The 18,922-nt window shown below is 38.5% G+C and overlaps 1 protein-coding gene across 1 annotated transcript in view; it reads left to right on the forward strand.

The window, feature by feature from the left end:
- The window catches only part of DLGAP2 (DLG associated protein 2), a 649,549-nt gene that overhangs the window by 581,006 nt on the left and 49,621 nt on the right, over positions 1-18,922 (forward strand). The window contains exons 9-10 of the mRNA XM_065400541.1: positions 1,050-1,197; positions 9,194-9,413. Coding sequence (XP_065256613.1) covers positions 1,050-1,197; positions 9,194-9,413 — 368 coding nt within the window. The remainder of the gene's footprint in view (positions 1-1,049; positions 1,198-9,193; positions 9,414-18,922) is intronic.

Here is an 18,922-nt window from a genome sequence, read left to right on the forward strand (position 1 = left end):
AAAACCCATCCTGATCAATCCGGCAGTGAAGGGAAAGTTCCTTCCTAGTCCCATAAAAGACAGTTACAGCAATGGGCATAGCAGACCAGGCCTATATAGTAAAACTGCAAACATTGGCAAGGGGAGAATTGAGGGCAGCTGCTTTTAACTCAAGTTGACAAGTCTTCACTGCCTAAAAAGGTGTGACTTTACAGTGAGATAATGACATGCAATATCTTGCTGTAAAATCCTACTGGAGACAAGGCTCTGTAGTTTTTAATGTGATGTAGCCAGGGGAGGTCAACTGCAGCTGGGGATATAGTGCAGACCTTGCTTTGCTACATCATTGTAAACCCTACTTGTGCCTTGTCTCCACTACGAGAGTTAATGCGGGTTAGTTATCGTGTTTAAAGAAAAAAGAAAACCTTTGTTGGCAGGGAAGATATGGCCAGTGTCTCTTTAAACAAGACCATCTTCTGGGACAGGAGATGATGTTGGTGGCGTAGGTTCTGCAGTACACTCAGGGAAAAGTAACTTGAGCGGTGCATTGTAAAAAGACCAGTTCAGGAGATGTATGCAGTTGTGCTGTGTGCCATTACAAATCACATTCTTTAGCTGGTCTTCTGTAAATGTATTGATATTTTTAACCTATCAGGCATCTTGAAATCCAGCACCTTGATGAAAAAAGGATGACAGAGAAGAGTGATTTTTATCCTTGTAGAAACATTTCCATTCCTGCAGTAGTTGTTCTTCATATTGATGTTCACATTTTATTTTAGTAAAATGTAACATTTGTAGCCAGGGGAATATTAGTGATATTCATTTACAGTAAAAATGCTGAATGCTTCAAATCATTTTGGTAGTGAACTTAAGACCAAATTCTCTGCTTATATTAAATGATGCAGCTCTCCTGACTTCAGTAGCACTGTGCCTCTTCATGTGGATCAAGAATTTGGCCCCAGGGAGTGCATTTATGATGCTAATACAAATTGCTGTTTTCAGTGTCATAACTGATTCCATCTGGAGTTTTTTTTTATAGCCTCCTCTTTTTTCCCCTCTTTCTTTTATAGTCAGAGCTACCTTCAAGCTGCAAGTGATGTGCCTGGGGGCCACAACATGGATCCCTCCGCAAACTACAATTCCCCAAAGTTCCGATCAAGGAATCAGAGCTATATGAGAGCAGTGAGCACACTCAGTCAGGCCAGCTGTGTTAGTCAGGTGGGAATCTATTGTTAAATCTTTTACTGTGGGCTATCTACATATACAGGACTAGCTACTAAAAATGGAAAATTTTGTTTTTCTTGATTAATATTAGAGGAGTGAGGATGTAAGTAGTCACAAAGTAATTCAAGCTTCAAGTAATTTAATATTGAATGAAGATGGTATGATTAAAAAGAGACAGTCAAATTGCAAATTATGCCAAAAAACTGCAAAATCAGAATTTCCCTTTTAAGAAAGCCACCCTACATATAAATATATACAATGTTGCCTTTTAGTTTCATTGGGTTCCCACTTTGTCTTGTACGGTAATAGGGCATGAATAGGAACGCTCAGCGGCCATTCTCTAGACCATTCATTATTATGTATACCTCTCTCATGTCACCTTTTCATCTTCATACCTCTCTAAATTAAACAGATCTAACCTTTTCAATGTCCCTTCATGTGGAAGTCTGTCCAGGCTTTTAAAAAATTTCATTGCCCCTGTCTGACATTTACTATATCTGCTACATACTTGTCGAGATGGGATGACCAGAATTCAGTGAGGCATACCATCACTTTATATAATGATATTATGTTAAATATTATTCTCTGTTTCTTCCTTCATATAAATTAACATCCTTTGCCTTATTTGACCATCACTATGCATGGAGAAAGTGTTTTTCATTGAGCTGTCCATAATGATGACCAGGACCTTTTCCTAACTCATTAAAGTAGTGTATATGATGATTCAGATTCTTTCAGTATGAACAACCTTGCCATTGTCCACAATGAATTTCATTTGCCATCCTTTGCTCAATTAGCTTGCTTAATTAGATCCTACTGAAGTTCCTCACTATGTCCTTCAGTCTTGACCAACCTAAATAATTTTGTGCCATCTACATATTTTGCCATTTCACTGTTCAACCTTTTCCAGCTCAGTAACATATATATTAAATAACACAGAATATAAACTAAATACATTCAGTTAACAAGTTCTGAGCCTTTGCTGTTTCCTGGTCCCTTCCTATGACATCACACTCTTCATGTTCCATCAATATGATAGCAGTTCAGTATTTTTATTTCTGTTATTTCAATGGGTTCCATTCCCACCTTCTACTGCTCAGGACTGAATTGAGGGATACTGATGGACTATATATTTAAGAAGTATATATTCACTCTTGCAATCTGTATTTTAAAATTATTATTTTGCTGGTGTCAACAAGCTTTGTTTGAAAAAAGTAGTAAGGAATTTGATCATGTAATTATTGACTGAGGCCAAGGTTTTCGAATGTGACAGGTGATTCTGGGTGCCTCCATTTGTGGGTGCCCAACCTGAGATGCCTTTAAGGTCCCTGATTTTCACAAAGTGATGAATGTTAATCCTTTGAATTAAGCACTGTTAAAGTGTCTCAAATTGGGAGGCTCCAAAAATTACTCGTAACTTTTGAAAATCTTGGCCTAAGTTATCATAACTCTCTTGGTCAATAGTATAAGCAAAAGATGATTCAGGATAAGGTTTTTTTCCCTTCCCAGACTTCATTAGTTCATTTAATTTTATTAGAAATATAAAAATGATAATTTTATGAAGGACAAAATAATTCATTTCACAGTGGACTTAATTGCAAGATGCCTTTCTAGAAAATTAGAATAACAGCCTTTCATTGGGTTCAGAGATTCTGTATGAAATTTCTATATGCTTGATTAATGAAAACTGGAAAATTTGCAGTGATTTTTTTCCCCAAAATGAATAAGAATTATTGATTACAATATATAATAAAAAGCAATATCATCCAGATGTGGAGGCTGGTGAGGTTATGAGATTGACTAGATATTTATATTATTTTGTTCCTTTCATTCTGCTTTAATAAATGATTAAATAAAATACATATTATTGTCATTTACTTCTCTCTCCATTATTCAGCTTCTAAATTCTCTTTGGACAAATATCATTTCCAGTTACTCAGCCAAATGCTACAATTAGATACTTAGTACATTCCTAATAATTATCCCAAAATGTCTCTAAAATGAAACATACGAATTCATGGTGAAACTAACAATTGTCCAGAGTAAATGGACATAGTAAAATTAAGCTCTTTTTTAACACCAAGCACTTGACATTAATATATTTCAGTCCATATTGTGATTGGCTAAATAAAAATAATAATAATAAAAATATGACATCAATAGGGCTAGAAAGAGTGTTTAAAAATGAAATCAGGATGTGGGGACTGATGCTCAGCTGATTTAAATCAGCATAATTCCATTATATTTAATGGAGCAACACCAGTTAACACCATTTATGGCTATGACACATGGTATTTATATAGTTTCCGTCAGTACAGAGCAGATTATTTTTGTTGGGGTTTCCCCAAGATCTCTTCCACTGTGTTCCCTAAGAATTCAGTGCAACTCCAGTTTCATCACTTAAGCTCCTTTATCCGGCATACAGCAAACCTACGCTGAGTTAATCAGACTGAACCATAAGGGATGGGCATAGGGCATACCTATGGTACACAGAAACCCCATTTCTTTATATACATACATTCACTTTACATTGCATCACTCGTTTTGGCATGCTTTGTAGAAACCACTGCCTGTACATCATGCTCTGTCCACTCACTGTCCATGTACAACTTACTCTTTTCCTCATCCTCATGTTCCCAATTTATCTTATCCATTGTTATCTTGTCCATTGTAAGTGGTTTCCTGGGTGTTGTCCCTTATCTTAGCTAGTATAGACATTCTGTTTCTTAGCTTACTGACCCATTTACCCATCTTAGTTAATGCAAATATTCCATTTCCAGCCTGCTGATCCATTTACCTCCTTAATCCTGTCACTCAAGAAATGAGATCTCACCCATATCCAGTTATTCATGTCAAGCCGGGCCGACATTCCACTACTTTCCTATATTATCATATGTTTTATTTGCATTCTATTTCTGTTTTCTATGCTTTCTTTTTTAAGTTCATTACCCATCAACACATTTCCAAGACAACAGTAGTTATAATTATTTGAATCAACATTAATAATAGGCTCAGTGTACGAACCGGAGTGTGCAACCTTATCTCCTTTGGTATAGCCCACTGGAGTGTAATTCTACATAGAATCCTAGAAATGTAGGACTGGAAGCTACCTCAATAGGTCATCTAGTCCAGTCCCTTGCACTCAAGGTAGACTAAGTAATAATTAGACCATTCCTGACAGGTGTTTGTCTAACCTGTTCTTAAAACCCTCCAATGACAGAGATTCCACAACCTCCCTAGGCAATTTGTTCCAGTGCTTAACTACTCACACAGTTAGGAAGTTTTTCCTAATGTCCAACCTAATCGTCCCTTGCTTCAATTTAAGCCCATTGCTTCTTGTTCTATCCTCAGAAGTTAAGGAGAACCATTTTTCACCCTCCTCCTTAAAACAACCCCACTCGTTCTGCCCTGCCAGCTTGACTGTGAACCATTGATAACTACTCTGTGGGAATGGTTTTTCCAACCAGCTATGCACTCAACTTTAGATAGCTCCAGCTAGGCTATATTTCCCTAGTTTGTTTATGAGAAGGTCATGCAAGACAGTATCAAAAGCCTTACTAAAGTAAAGGTATACCACATCCACCACTTCCCCCCATCCACCTGTCAAAGAAAGCTATTAGGTTGGTTTGACATGATTTGTTCTTGACAGTTACTTATCATCTTGGGCCTACCCTGTCCTTTATTTTCTTCTTGCTTTTAATGTATTTGTAGGATGTTTTCTTGTTTCCCTTTATGTCTCTAGCTAGTTTAATCTCATTTTGTGCCTTGGCCTTTCTAATTTTGTCCCTACATGCTTGTGGTGTTGTTTTTTATATTCATCCTTTTGTAATTTGACCTAGTTTCCACTTTTTGTAGGACTCTTTTTTGAGTTTCAGATCACTGAAGATCTCCTGGCTAAGCCAGGGTGGTCTCTTGCCATACTTCTTATCTTTCTTACATAGTGGGATAGTTTGTTCTTGTGCCCTAAATAATATCACTTTCAAAAACTGCCAACTCTCTTGAACTCCCTGAATTTGCTAAAGTCTGCCTTCTTGATATCCATCATCTTTATTCTGCTGTTTTCCCTCCTACCATTCCTTAGAATCATGAACTCTATCATTTCATGATCACGTTCACCCAAGCTGCCTTCCACTTTCAAATTCTCAATTCCTCCCTATTTGTCAAAATCAAATCTAGAACAGTCTATCTCCTAGTTGCTTTCTCTACCTTCTGAAAGAAAAAATAGTCTCCAATGCATTCCAAGAACTTGCTGGATAATCTGCCTTGCTGTATTATTTTCCCAATGAATATCTGGGTAGTTGAAGTTCCCCATCACCACCAAGTTGTGTATTTTGGATTATGTTGTTAGTTGTTTTAAAAAGCCTCATACACTTCTTCTTCCTAGTTTGGTGGTCTATCCTACCATGACATTATAGGCTTGTTCTGCCTTTAAAGCCTCCTTCTGTAATTTTAACTTTGCTTTTATTTTAATTACATTATAAAAACTGGTACTTTTTCATTTATTAATACAGGAAATTTAGGTGTGAAACAGAACATAGGCCAATTAAAATAACATTCCCTGGGTCTGTACTGGAAGTGGTCTTCTTCAGCCACCACACAATAATTGTTATTACCTGCATGAGCAGTTTTTACTTCACCAATGTCCCAGCATCTCAACTGTACTGTGAAATTTGGAGACTGTCCCCCAAGAATGAACTCACATGCTGGCAACTCTGTCTGTAAACCAGTACACCTGCACCCGTAAGTGTCCCCTAGATGCCAACAGCAGGACAAGTCTGGGGCTTTCCAGACCTTGCATGGTCTTTCCACAGTATTTGAGGAGGGAAAACAAACTTTTTCCACACTGTATGAGTCACAGTGGTTTTACATTTAACTTCGTGGTATTGGACCCTGATTAATTTTCATACCCTTCTGGTGTTACCTGTCTTGTGCCAAATTTTTAACTTTTCTGTGGTGATAAAAGAGCGCAAGTTTTCTTGATCCATATCACTTGAGGCTGCTTTTACTTTGTATAGCATGTATCCCTCACATATTGCACAAGATATTATTATTAGAAGACATTGACTTAATGCCATACTTCTTTAAAAGCAATTACAGAAATATGTATACTATATAGAGTGTAACATAAACTTACTAAAATCTCAAACAGCTAAAATCCAAACACCACTGTATTTTAGCAACATTTTGTTTTACTACTGTTATTTCCTTTTTTTTTTTTTTTTAGCTATTTGAGAGTTTAGTAAGTGGACTGTTACACTTCACTTTTTTTGACAAGAAGTTTTTTTAAAACGTTTTTTTCTTTTTTTCACAATTTGCTGTTTGATCTGATCTATGCCCCTTGCATTGCTTTTAATTATTTTTTTACACAGGTTACATTTCCACTACTTTGCTGTACCCAGGTTGCATTTCCACTACTACATTCAGAAGCAGTTAAGCCATACAGAAATCCCTAATTCCTTCAGTGATTTTAACTAACTCATCCATAGTCAGACAATTTAAATCAGATTGTCCCTATACCTGCAGCAGCCAGCATAATTAATTTATTACAGACACAAAATGCCCCTCCCCCCTTTTTTTAGAGTGGCTGTAAAGTCATGTTGGAGAGAAAAGCATAGTGGTGATAGTTGTCACCACTTGACCTTCCTTTGCATAATTTGATTACTAAGAATTTCACTAGGCATGACTGCACTGAGTTATATTGCCATAACTGGGTTTCATTATTAAACCAAGCATTCTTTTTTTTCTTTCTTTTTCTTAACACTTTAAAGTCCTTTTTAACATTTTATACACTAAACACTAAATAGTTAGGGGTAGTAAAAGTAATAAAGTCCTTTTTAACACTTTATTACTTTTACTGCCCCTGACTATTTAGTCCCCTCCAAGATCTCCAGTGTTAATTTGTGCAAAAATTTAGCTGCTTGTACTTTTTTTAAAGTACTCATTTCAGTTTTTCACTGTTTAATAAGACATTTCCCTAGACCTTACTAGCTACTAAAGTCTGGGACCGTAACGCTTCTATTTTATTTCCTAGAATAACATATTTCTTAGCTGACTTTTCCTCCGCAGTCTAAGCTTATTTTTTATGATTTTTGCTCTTATTTCTTAACTTAGTACACTTTGCCTGCACAGCTATACTCTCTAAATTCAGTCCTTCAAGGGTGGCTGCCTTTTACTTTGGATTTTCTTTTTTAACATTTTAGGAATCTTTTCCATTTAGTTTGTTTCCTCCTCTTACAACTTTGATTTGCTTTTTATGCTTTTAGCATTCATTTTTCAAAGTAGTAAAATGTTGTTTGTAACATTTTAGCCACTATAAATAATCCTTGTAAAGCTGCTGCTTTCATCTGGGCTTTCTTTGCATTAGTATAAAAACAAACAAACTAGATACTATTTTTATGGCTGTCAATGGGTCCTGTTTTTTGAAAATGTCAGTGACATTCAATAGACCTCTGCTGTGCTCTGCCAAACATTCTTTTCTTTAAAAAATTGAATACCACTCCTTGGAGTTCCTTTTTCACCTGGATCCAGCCTCCCTCTAATCTTTCTCTGGGGAGTCTATAGGGTCCTCCCTTAGATTTAATCCACTTCTTCAGCATGATGCTAACTACCTCATATTTAAACCCTTAAACCCTACCAATGCCATTTCTCTTAATCCTAGGTTGCGACCCTCATATTAAGGGTATATATGTTACCAGCTCCAGACGAGCAGATCCAAGTCACGGCGCCACTATGTTAGGGTTCCTCTGAGGCATCTTCTACTTGGTTCCCCACAAATTCAGTCCGACTCAGTCTTGCCAGTTTGGTTCCTTTATTTGGCATGCATCAAAGCTATGCTGAGTTGATCTGACTCAACCGTAAGGGGTGGGTATGGGGGGATACCACACATCCAAAGTCACACAAAAACCCCCTTCCTTTATATACATTTACACATCACATTACATTCACTAGACATTCCATCATGTGTTTGGGGTTTACTTTATAGAAACCAACCCTGCCCCATGCACTGTCCATGTACAGCTTACTGTTTACCTCATCTTTATGTTCCCAACTTATCTTATCCATTGTTATCTTGTCCATTGTAAATGGTTTCCTTGGTGTCCCCTAGCTAAATACAGACATTCTGTTTCCAGCCTGCTGGTCCATTTACCTCTCTAATCCTGTCTCTAAAGAAAAAAAATAAGGCCTCACCCATGTTCAATTACTCATGGACCAAGTACTGATTTTTGTTGACAATTTTTAATAAAAAAGCTCCAGACTGTGGTGTTAGCTCTCAATCACATACAGACACTTCACCATCCCAATCGAGGGCAACTCATACAGCTGCAGACGCATCTGTTCTGTTGCAATGCAAGTGATTCTTTTTTTCTGTCAGCACACTTTGGGCTTAAATCGTGGCACTGGGTGACATAGATACCTCCTGGAGCTCCCTCATAGCAAGGGGAAAAGAACAATCTGCAACATCCCCTTTAAAGGGCACTGTACACTCACACCTATGTGGCCAGTAAATTTGTTGAGTTGTGCACAGAAGGCACTACTCAGCCCACTTCTCCACTATGCTTGCAGGCTAGGGTAAATATAACTCAGAGTCTGAAAATTCAGACTAGTTTGATTCAATGTCTCAGTTAGAAGACCAGATACAATTAAATGGTATTGAATGGGTCTTGACTCTCCAGTTGTGATAGTGGATAGATTTCCTAATCAGTGTATAGAGATGTTGGATTTATCTGTTAGTGTTCTTTATACTTATTAAAAATAAATATACCAAATGGAAACTAACGATGGTCATCTAAAACTTATTGCATGGTACATACTGTATATGGCTAATGTAAAGTGCTAAAATGTGAACGTGTTCAGAAGGGTTTCCTAATCTTTAATTATTTGCTAAACAGTTCTTCATCAACGCACAGGTGTCCACTTGAGAGATGTTGAAGCCGTGATGATCACAAACAAAGCAAGTCAAAAATCAAATGCATTGTTGTTATTTATTCAGATGAGTGAAGCAGAGGTCAATGGGCAATTTGAGTCGGTGTGTGAATCAGTGTTTAGCGAAGTTGAAGCTCAGGCAATGGATGCCCTTGACCTCCCTGGATGCTTCCGAACAAGAAGCCACAGTTACCTGCGGGCCATTCAGGCAGGTTACTCCCAAGATGATGAATGTATCCCTGCTATGGGATCTTCCAACATCACCTCAACTATCAGGTCAACAACAGGTAAGAAAATCTATGCTGGCCTCTTTCACATGTAAAGATAATCAGGATGGAAAATGGTGCATGAGACTGAAAGCCTGTTTTTCCTGTGTAATTATCATAATTGATATTGTCTTTTATATTGATATAGTACACTGAGAATCAGGCCTTCCTTTAATATTGTACTAGTGCCTGCATGTCTGAATGTGTAGTTATGAATAATTTCATTTTTATTAGAACTTGTAAGTGGGCCTGGAATACAATGGGCCTGAATTTCAGCCTAGACTTAACTTCACCTGCATTGTTCACCTGCACAGTTTTGCAAGTGCAAATAATTGCAGGCAAAAAAATGGTGTTATTTAGATATTTAAATAATTGATTGTACCTGCATATCTTGAAGTAAACATCTAAAAGAGATCAGTTACATTCACAATCAGTTGGGCCCTTAAATTGCAGGTGCAAAAAGGGAAGATGGGGTTTAAATATCTGGTCCAAACTCTTAGGGGTAGGACAGGGTGTAACTTACTTAACTTTGGAAAGGATATGACAGATGAGCATATACTGTGGCTTATTTTACGTATCTTCACTGTTACTCATCAGTAATCATTATTATTCCACTCATTTTTAGGATTCTTTCAGACCTTTAGTGTTACTTTTTTCTCTTTTAAGTTACTTAACAAAGAGATTAATTTTATTATTTTATTATTTTTAACTGTCATTTATAGAGAAAGGTGAGCAAAGATTGTACAGATAAGTTAGAAAACTAAACTGAATCCATTATAACATTTGTGAAGTTATCCAAATCTATTTTTACATTCCCAAATATATTCCATCATATTCAATGATACTGCCCTATCCTCATATTGCTGAAATGAGATGCCACATTCATAGAAAGTAAAAATATAACCCAAACAAAAAATGATACAAGCCTACTTAAATTGATTGTTGACATATTTACTATACAGAAGAGCAGTAGGAGCTTTTGAGCAGAAAGCAATTGTTGTCTTTCAATATCATTGGCATATAGTGCTACCAAGAGCATTGTGTGTTATTTTATCTTCAATGTAACATTTTATACAACACAGCTTAATGAGATATTGTAAGCATAAATACTCCTAAAATACAAATAGTCATTGTTACTTCCCTCACCACATGTATACACATTTTCATCTCGTGTTTAGAAGCTTTAATAGCTCTGTCATCAAGGGATAAAATATATAAAGCAATAAAACTTTTAATAGCCACCAATGGGACTACATTTTTCCCAGTTGTTGTATAGCACTGTATGATGAATATGAAGATACTGTTGCATGGACTGAGGCCAAAGCAGTCAAACTTGGGTGCCTAAATATGGATTTTGGTACCTAACTTTAGGCACCAAAGTTAGAATATTTCTAGATCTAACTTAGAAGACAAGTTGGTTGACTTATCTACTTGAGATACTGTGACTTTGCATTGCAGCTTAAACAGAGCCATCCCATTCAGGAGATCACTTTCTTTTTCCTGGAGTCATAACGTTGAATAGAATATGATACGTTTGGCAAAATCATCAGATAGACAATAAATATGACTGCATCACATTGTTCTTTCCTCATGAAAAATGCTATACATTGATTAGCAGTCTGCTGGTTAAATGATGTGGTTTTGAAAACTCTAACCTTCATTTCACGCATGATTTCCTTCTTATTTCTGGAATGATTTATCAGATAGATTTTGTTGCCTAAATATGTAATATTTCTTATTTGTCAAGATCAGGGAATAGTGACACCGTAGTAAGAAAAGGACTATAGGAAAAATGGTAATTAGAAATGGGGCCCTAAATAGAACTCTGGTTCCAAACACCATAGGCTTTAGTGAGTTCCTAATCTGGATCTGTGTTCAGATTTTTCAGTTTGTGACATTCTCTAATCAAAAGTATTACCCCTGTGCCACTGAACAAGTTTGTTCTTAACTTTTATGCGGTTACTGATGTAAGACAAATATTCAAATCAGAAATATTTATTAGATTTGCAAGGGAGAGCACTGATTGTGTGGTTCAATATTAATTGAAATTTCCAGTTTCCAAACAAGTCATTAGCTATAAAACCGTGGAATAACTCTTTCATATTTCTGTCTTCAGCATTTAGCAGGTTAGATGCTTCATTTCATATTATTGCTACATTTCAAATAACCCCTTACTTTCTCCCTTACTTATCTGAAAATTGTAAAAGAAGTTATTGGATACAATACGGTAAAAGAGGCTGGCAGATATTTAACATGCCCATAGGCTTCCTTCAAATAAAAGCTACAAAGGTCAAAGTTCCATTTCAACCTTCAGTGCAAATTCAACCTTCTGAATCTTTAGGAAGATTAATTTTGGTCAGATTTTTTCCCACTGCTGATGTTATAAGCCATTCTTGGCAAAGTCATTAAAGCCATTTCTTAGAAAATTAACAGGAAACACAATTTCATTATTAGTTGAAACGTTAGTGATAAGAGGGTGGCTGCCTTTTATCAGTGTTGTAAAGAAATGAAATTGTAGCACAGACTAGAAATTGTAGCACTAGACTAACCTAAAAGATTTAATAGTGTAAGAGAAAATGTAAATCAGAAGCAGAAAAAGTATAATATTTCATCTCTGAATTTAATTATGGAACTATCTATTTTGGATGTACATTTATATAGCTTAGTTTGTCAAAAGATGATTACAAATGTCAATGGACACATAGGTTTCATTCAGAATGGCAGGAAAACTACAGCTTTATTCAATAGTATGTGGGACACATTTGCTCACCCCATTAGAAGCATTAGGGTATCCTCATAACATTTGGAAAGGGGGTTACCATAGTCATCTCTTCCAATATTTAAACCACTTTCCAGGGACATATGTGATCCCAGGACATGCTCTTGAGTACTGATGACTACTATGGGCTAGCTTTTGTGCCGGTAAACTGGGCTATCCACTGGACGAATCCCTATCCACCCTTGCTTGTCAGATTGATTTTTTTCTTCTGTGGGAGGAAGCAAAACTCTCTCCTAACCTCAGCAAGGTTGGAAAACAGGGTTATTTTTTGCCATACCACCTGAACAGTGAACTCAGGCTACTTACTTGGTAGAATTCAAAATGATGTAATCTTACTCCAAGAAAGGAAACACCAGATTAGCGATGAATGTGAACCTGGAGACTCAGGGACAGTACCTGTACTTTTGGCCTTATCTAAATCGGGAAGAAGCCAAAGCAGTCCACATTGTTGGAGGCTAATGGTAACTCCCACTCCTCTGTGTGACTCTTGCCAAGACTAACTATGCTTCACTGTGGTTAAGAACTTTCTGTCCATCTTCTATAAGAACGGCCAGAAGTTGGGAATGGGTGAGAGGGGATGGATCACTTGATGATTACCTGTTATGTTCATTCCCTATGGGGCATCTGGCATTGGCCACTGTCGGTAGACAGGATACTGGGCTAGATGGACCTTTGGTCTGACCCAGTATGGCTGTTCTTATGTTCCATTGGTTTGTTAAGGGGATAATGTTGTAACCTTTCTGCCAAGTGGTGTCAGTAGCAGGAAGGGCTGAGTTCAATTTTTAAACAAAGCCAGCTGAAGCCCCCACCCAGAAATCGGGGAAAACTAAACACCACCCGTGGGTACCTGTGATAGGCATTACTTCCCCACTCACAAGCATTGAGTCTGTGTATAACAAAAGAAAACTTTTATGAAGGAGAGCATTAATGCTGTGTTGTCCAGCATTAATCTGGGAAAACAATGACTCAGCAGTATGCAGACAATAAGTAAAACACTTGCCCCATTGCATCTTGGGCAACACTTTGCATCAGTTTCCCATCTTGTGGTGTGAAAGTTCAGTGGACAAATGTCCCTTTAACATTCCACTCCCCACTGTTGCACCCCACTCACAGTTTGCTTGAGTTCAATTAAGTACCTGAGTCCAGGGGTTTGCTCAAGTGGGTTCACCTCTAGCCCCGGGGGACCGAGGAGAGTGAACAAGTGATTTCTTTGCCACTGTTGCTATGCTGTCACTGCTGCTGCTCACCCTTGTCACTGCTGCTAGTAGTGATGCCATATTCTGAGATTCCACTGCCCAGCCTAGTTCTTATTCTGGTTAAGAGGGTATTTGGCAAAGTCCAAAGCAAACACCAAGAATTCCCATTCCCAGAGATGCCTTTTTCCCCAGTCTTGTTTACATATCACAAACTCTTCTTTATAGCTAAGTTCAAAGTCAAACATGCATACCCCCAAATTTATCCCAGGACAACACTGGCCTGAAAGGAAAAATATAGTTTAAACTGACAGTTTACTTTCCTGTCTCTGCGAGAGACCCTTAGTATTTCTGGATCTCTGCAGGTCTGTCAAATTCTCATTATGAGCGAAGAAAGTTAATAATATACAAAATCTGCTTCCCAGCGTGCCTTGCTGACATCCTGCTCTATGACTCTCAACATTGCCAGGAAACTACAATGTTCAGTGTGTCCTCATTACTGCAGGAATACGGAGCTTGTACCCACCTACACTCTAAAACTGTGGCCTCGGGCCCTAAACAGAGTTAGCAGCCTGGATTTTTTTTCCAAACTGCACACTGCAACCCTGAGACCACTTCTTCTTCCTTGTTAGCTGCCTTCCTTGTTGCCCAGGTATGTTCTCAGCGTAAAAACCTAGAATGCAATACTGCTGGGCCCAGCGGATTTTTTTCAACAGCTTAAAGGGCCAGTGCACTCCATTTCCAACCACTTACATTCTTTTTTTCAGGCAGCAGGAAGTGGAATTACTTCAGACCAGTCAGTGCTGGAGGTTATTCAGCAGTTTATTCCATCCAATTCACTCTCTGCAGACCCCTGACCTTCCCTTCCTAGTACTTTTTCAATTATCCCTATCAGGAGAAAGCACTAAAGAATGAAATTATCTGCCTTCTCCAAATGCTTGCTTTAGAGGAGGTCCCTCAGCAGCAAAGGAGCGGGTTTCTATTCCTGTTATTTTCTTATTTCCAAGATAAAAGGTGGATCAAAGTAAACTGAACAAGTACATCAAATGGTGACACTAGCATTCATATTCCCATCTTTAAGGCAAGCAGGGTGTCTGCTGCTCCCCCCTTGCCATTCAGTAGTGTCCTGGGTGTGTTCTGCCCACTGAAGGTTTGGATAGAAGATTTGTGTGTGTGTGTGTGTGTGAGAGAGAGAGAGAGAGAGAGAGAGAGAGAGAGAGAAACATGATTTGACCCTAATGCCTTAATAGAAAAAAAATCCCCAGATAATCAGTTAAAATAAAACCAAAAGAGAAGGAAAAAAAAAAAAAAACCCTGCATTCAAACAGAGCTGACCTGCATAGTAATCATCTTACTGTGTGCCCTGAAGCTCATTAAACTGGTCTTGGAGCACCACCAAAGGGAATGAGGTCCAAAGCTAGGAGCTCTTAAATGAAAAAAGACCCAACTTTGACCTCTGAGAATTCTACCAAAGGAATGAATAGCAAGTGCACTGCAGTTGATCTTCACTGAGTCACTGGGATGTAAGGTGAGAGGCTGTCTCTCAGACAGGAATCCCAGACCCATTTAAGTTTTAATAGCTGGAGATAAGGGTTATATTGGTACAGCAGAAAACTCTTGCTCTAGAGGGTGGTAACGTGACCAATAACCAGTTCTGGAACGTGTAAAGGACCCTGTTCCTTGGAATCAGTCACATAATTTGAATCAGTATTTGACCCCTTTCTGTCAGCTGGTAGCTGGGACAATTTATGGAGTAGCAAATAGGTGAATAGTGGGAAATTGGTTTAGTTAAATGAACCTATCTCAACCAGTTGTACTCAGACTAGTAAAGGGTACAGTAAATAGAATTCCATATTTATTAAACTATTGAACTGTAATTCCAACCCCAATTGGTCACCTAGCATGAGACAGATTTCAGTTATAGCTAGGGTTATGTGTCATGGACAATGAAATCTGGTCTCCCCCCGTTAAATCTGGCCTTTTGCGTGCTTTTACCCTATACTATATAGATTCCACAGAGGAGACCAGCGTATCTCAAATTGGGGGTCCTGACCTAAAAAGGAGTTGCAGGGGGGTCGCAAGGCTATTTTAGGATGGTCACTGTATTGCCACCCTTACTTCTGCGCTGCTACCTTCAGAGCTGAGCAGCCAGAGAGCGGCGGCTGTTAGCCGGGTGCCCAGCTCTGAAGGTTGCTCCCTGCCAGCAGCAGCACAGAAGAGTGGAATACCATATCGTGCCACCCTTATTTCTGTGCTGCTGCCTTCAGAGCTGGCCGGCCGGAGAGTGGCGGCTTCTGATTGAGGGCCGAGCTCTGCAGGAGGCAGCACAGATGTGGTAATAATAAATAATAATTAATGGAGATATCCCATCTCCTAGAACTGGAAGGGACCTTGAAAGATCATCGAGTCCAGCCCCCTGCCTTCACTAGCAGGACCAAGTACAAATTTTGCCCCAGATCCTTAAGTGGCCCCCTCAAGGATTGAACTCACAACCCTGGGTTTAGCAGGCCAATGCTCAAACCACTGAGCTATCCCTCCCCCACTGCTATCCCTAGCAGTACCACAACCCCACCTACAATAACCTTGTGACCCCCCCCCACACACACACACAACTATTTTGGGGGTCAGGACCCCTCCAATTACAACATCATGAAATTTCAGATTTAAATAGCTGAAATAATGAAATTTACTATTTTTAAAACCCTATGACCGTGAAATTGACCAAAATGAACCGTGAATTTGGTAGGGCCCTAATTATAGCTCACTTCACCAGTCAATAATAAAATATCCTTGGACTTTCAGATTTCCTTTCTCTTGCTGAAAATTATTTTTAATTCTGTAATTTTAAAATGATCTCTAATAACTAGATCCAAATGGGGAAGCTTTGAGTGTGATCTGTAGGTATTTAGTCACAGAAGTCCTGTTAATGATAATGATACTTGTGAGGTTATGTTCCAACAACCATGCTTCAGGACTCCCCTGATGCCCGATATTTCATTTAGCTGGTGAGCTGCAGTTCAGCACAGTGCCTGTTACTGAACCAACAAGCATCCTTCTTGCCGTCTGAACCATAAAGATGAGTTACACTTCTTCAAGTGTATGTATATCAAGGCTATGGATATACTGAATATAGGGAAATGTATCAGTCATGGATGGAGCTATGCAATATAACCTCATTGCAAAACTGCCCTGGCTACGATGCATTGATGAGCACTATGCCCAAGTATTATCCTAATCTATTAAAAATAAGAAAAATATGCTCCTCCAATTGCTTAAAAATAAAAGGTTCTCTGACCAATACAAATAATTATTTTAGTCTCTTAACCAAAAAAAAAAAAAGATATATTGATTGGGTCCAGACTGCTGCTTTGATCTTTTTTCAATCCAGTGCAGTTTGGCACATAAAGCCCAGCTATATGAGAGCAAACAAATGGGCTGAGTGCCACACACTGGTATCCAAGGTTCCACACTTTGTCCCTACACAAAGAACAGGAAATAAATGTAGTACCCACGCATCTCGTTCACCCTAAGGGGATCCGCCGTGGCGAAGGTGCCCCTCAACAAGGCAGACAAGATCATCCGGAAGCTGGTGAAGAAGTGGCTGTTCCTTCCCCAGAGAGCCAGCAGCGAGTTGGTCTACATCGCCCACAGGCACGGTGGCGCCAACGTCCCCCACATGGGTGACATGTGCGACATCGCGGTGATCACCCATTAATGTAGGAGAACTGTCATCTTGCACCATCTTGTATGATTGCATGATACTTCTTTTAAGGTTAATTGATTATACCAGTGTTTCTCAGCTTTTTCAGGTTGGTGACTCCTTAGTGAAAGTCAAACATTTTCACAACCACCTATAAAAGTAAGAGTAAAAATGTATCAACAATCATAATGATAACTCTGTGTGTGTGTGTGTGTGTGTGTGTGTGTGTGTGTGTGTGTGTGTGTGTGTGTGTGTGTGTGTGTGTGTGTGTTTAGAGAGGTTGACAGAATACTTGACCTTGAAGGATAAAGGTGTGGGGGGGAGGGGCAAGATTTTCTTGGCTATAGATTGTAATAATATATTCAATAGCCTGTGACTCCTCTCATTGTCTTTCATGACCCTCCTTGGGCCAGGGAGGGGATTGAGAAACACTGAATTATACTAATATGGGGACTGATCCTACTTCACTTAAAGCCAGTGGCAAAACTCCCATTGATTTTAATAGGAGCAGGATTACCCAGTAGTTCCTTTTCCTCTTTTCTGCCCTTTGATAAGCGAAGAACATATTTTCAATGCCTCTAATATATTTTTTTAATGTCGCATTATTAAATTCACATTTTCCCACCTCCTTCCTGCTGCTGAAAATCTAAGATTGTATTTTGTAGTGCAATTTAAATATTTTAGAAGAACAAAGAAATTGTCTAGAACAGTGAAACAGCTGTCAACACTACTTTGCTGTCTACAGGATGCTAAATTCTGGTTAGACTATAATTTCTTGCTAATTAACTGATCTAAAATAGAACCCTTTGTAACTAGTCCATCAACGATTCCACAACGTTGGTGTTGCCCACATCTCTCTTTTAACTTTAGTACACGCTTACAGTGTGTGACCTTGATGTCTTGCTTGACTTACATTTCTGTTCTGAGACTAACATTAATTAACTGTCAAAATAGATCTTACCATCTATGTAGAATGGACTGCCTTCAGAGCTAGATTCTTCCAATATGGAAGCAATGATTTACACACTGAATTACTTGATTATTGTAATTCCTTTTATATTGTTCTCCTTCAAGTTCTAATTAGGAGATTGCTGTGTGTTAAAATGCTACTCTTAGACTTCAACATTTTCAAAATTTAGTGGTCACATTTCCCAGTTTATTTGTTTTGTTGGTTTCCTGTACAATATCACATAGATTCATCGATTTTACAGCTAGAAGGGTCTGTTGTGATCATCTAGTAAACCACAGAATTGTACCTAGTCATTTCTGCACCATGCCCAATGGCTTGTAATTTATCTTAAGTATCGTATGAACAATAAAGCTTTTGTATTGTCTCAAATGGCTTCATGGATTCGATTCAGTGCTGAGATGTCAAGAACAGATGGATACATCACATGCTGCATTAAAAGTATCATTTGGTGTAAGATTTGTCCAGCAGCAGTGACCTGGTGTTTCAGAAAACTGTCCTATATTTTTTTCAAATATAGACACAATAGACACTAACATAGCCCCTCTGTACTGCACACAGTGATAATGATAATTTGCCAGATCCTCTGCTGGTGCAAATCGGCCTAGCTCCATTGACTTCCTAGTTGGTGACTTCATTGGAGCTACACCGATTTATGCCAGCTGAGGATCTGGCCCAATGTTTAATACTTTACAAGCAAATTCAAAACTACAGAAATATATAGGATTTGGTCCCATCCATTAACATTTCTATACAGCAGGTCTTCAGACAAGACTTTGGACCAGATTATTACTATTTGCTGCATGGCTGTGCATGGGGAAAGAGATCATGGAGCTATCTCCTCTCTTCCCTACAGAAGCCAGTCACAACCAGGACCCTTGCTCTGGACCA

The sequence above is a fragment of the Emys orbicularis genome, chromosome 3 (assembly GCF_028017835.1).
Source record: "Emys orbicularis isolate rEmyOrb1 chromosome 3, rEmyOrb1.hap1, whole genome shotgun sequence".
NCBI classification, from domain to species: domain Eukaryota; kingdom Metazoa; phylum Chordata; order Testudines; family Emydidae; genus Emys; species Emys orbicularis.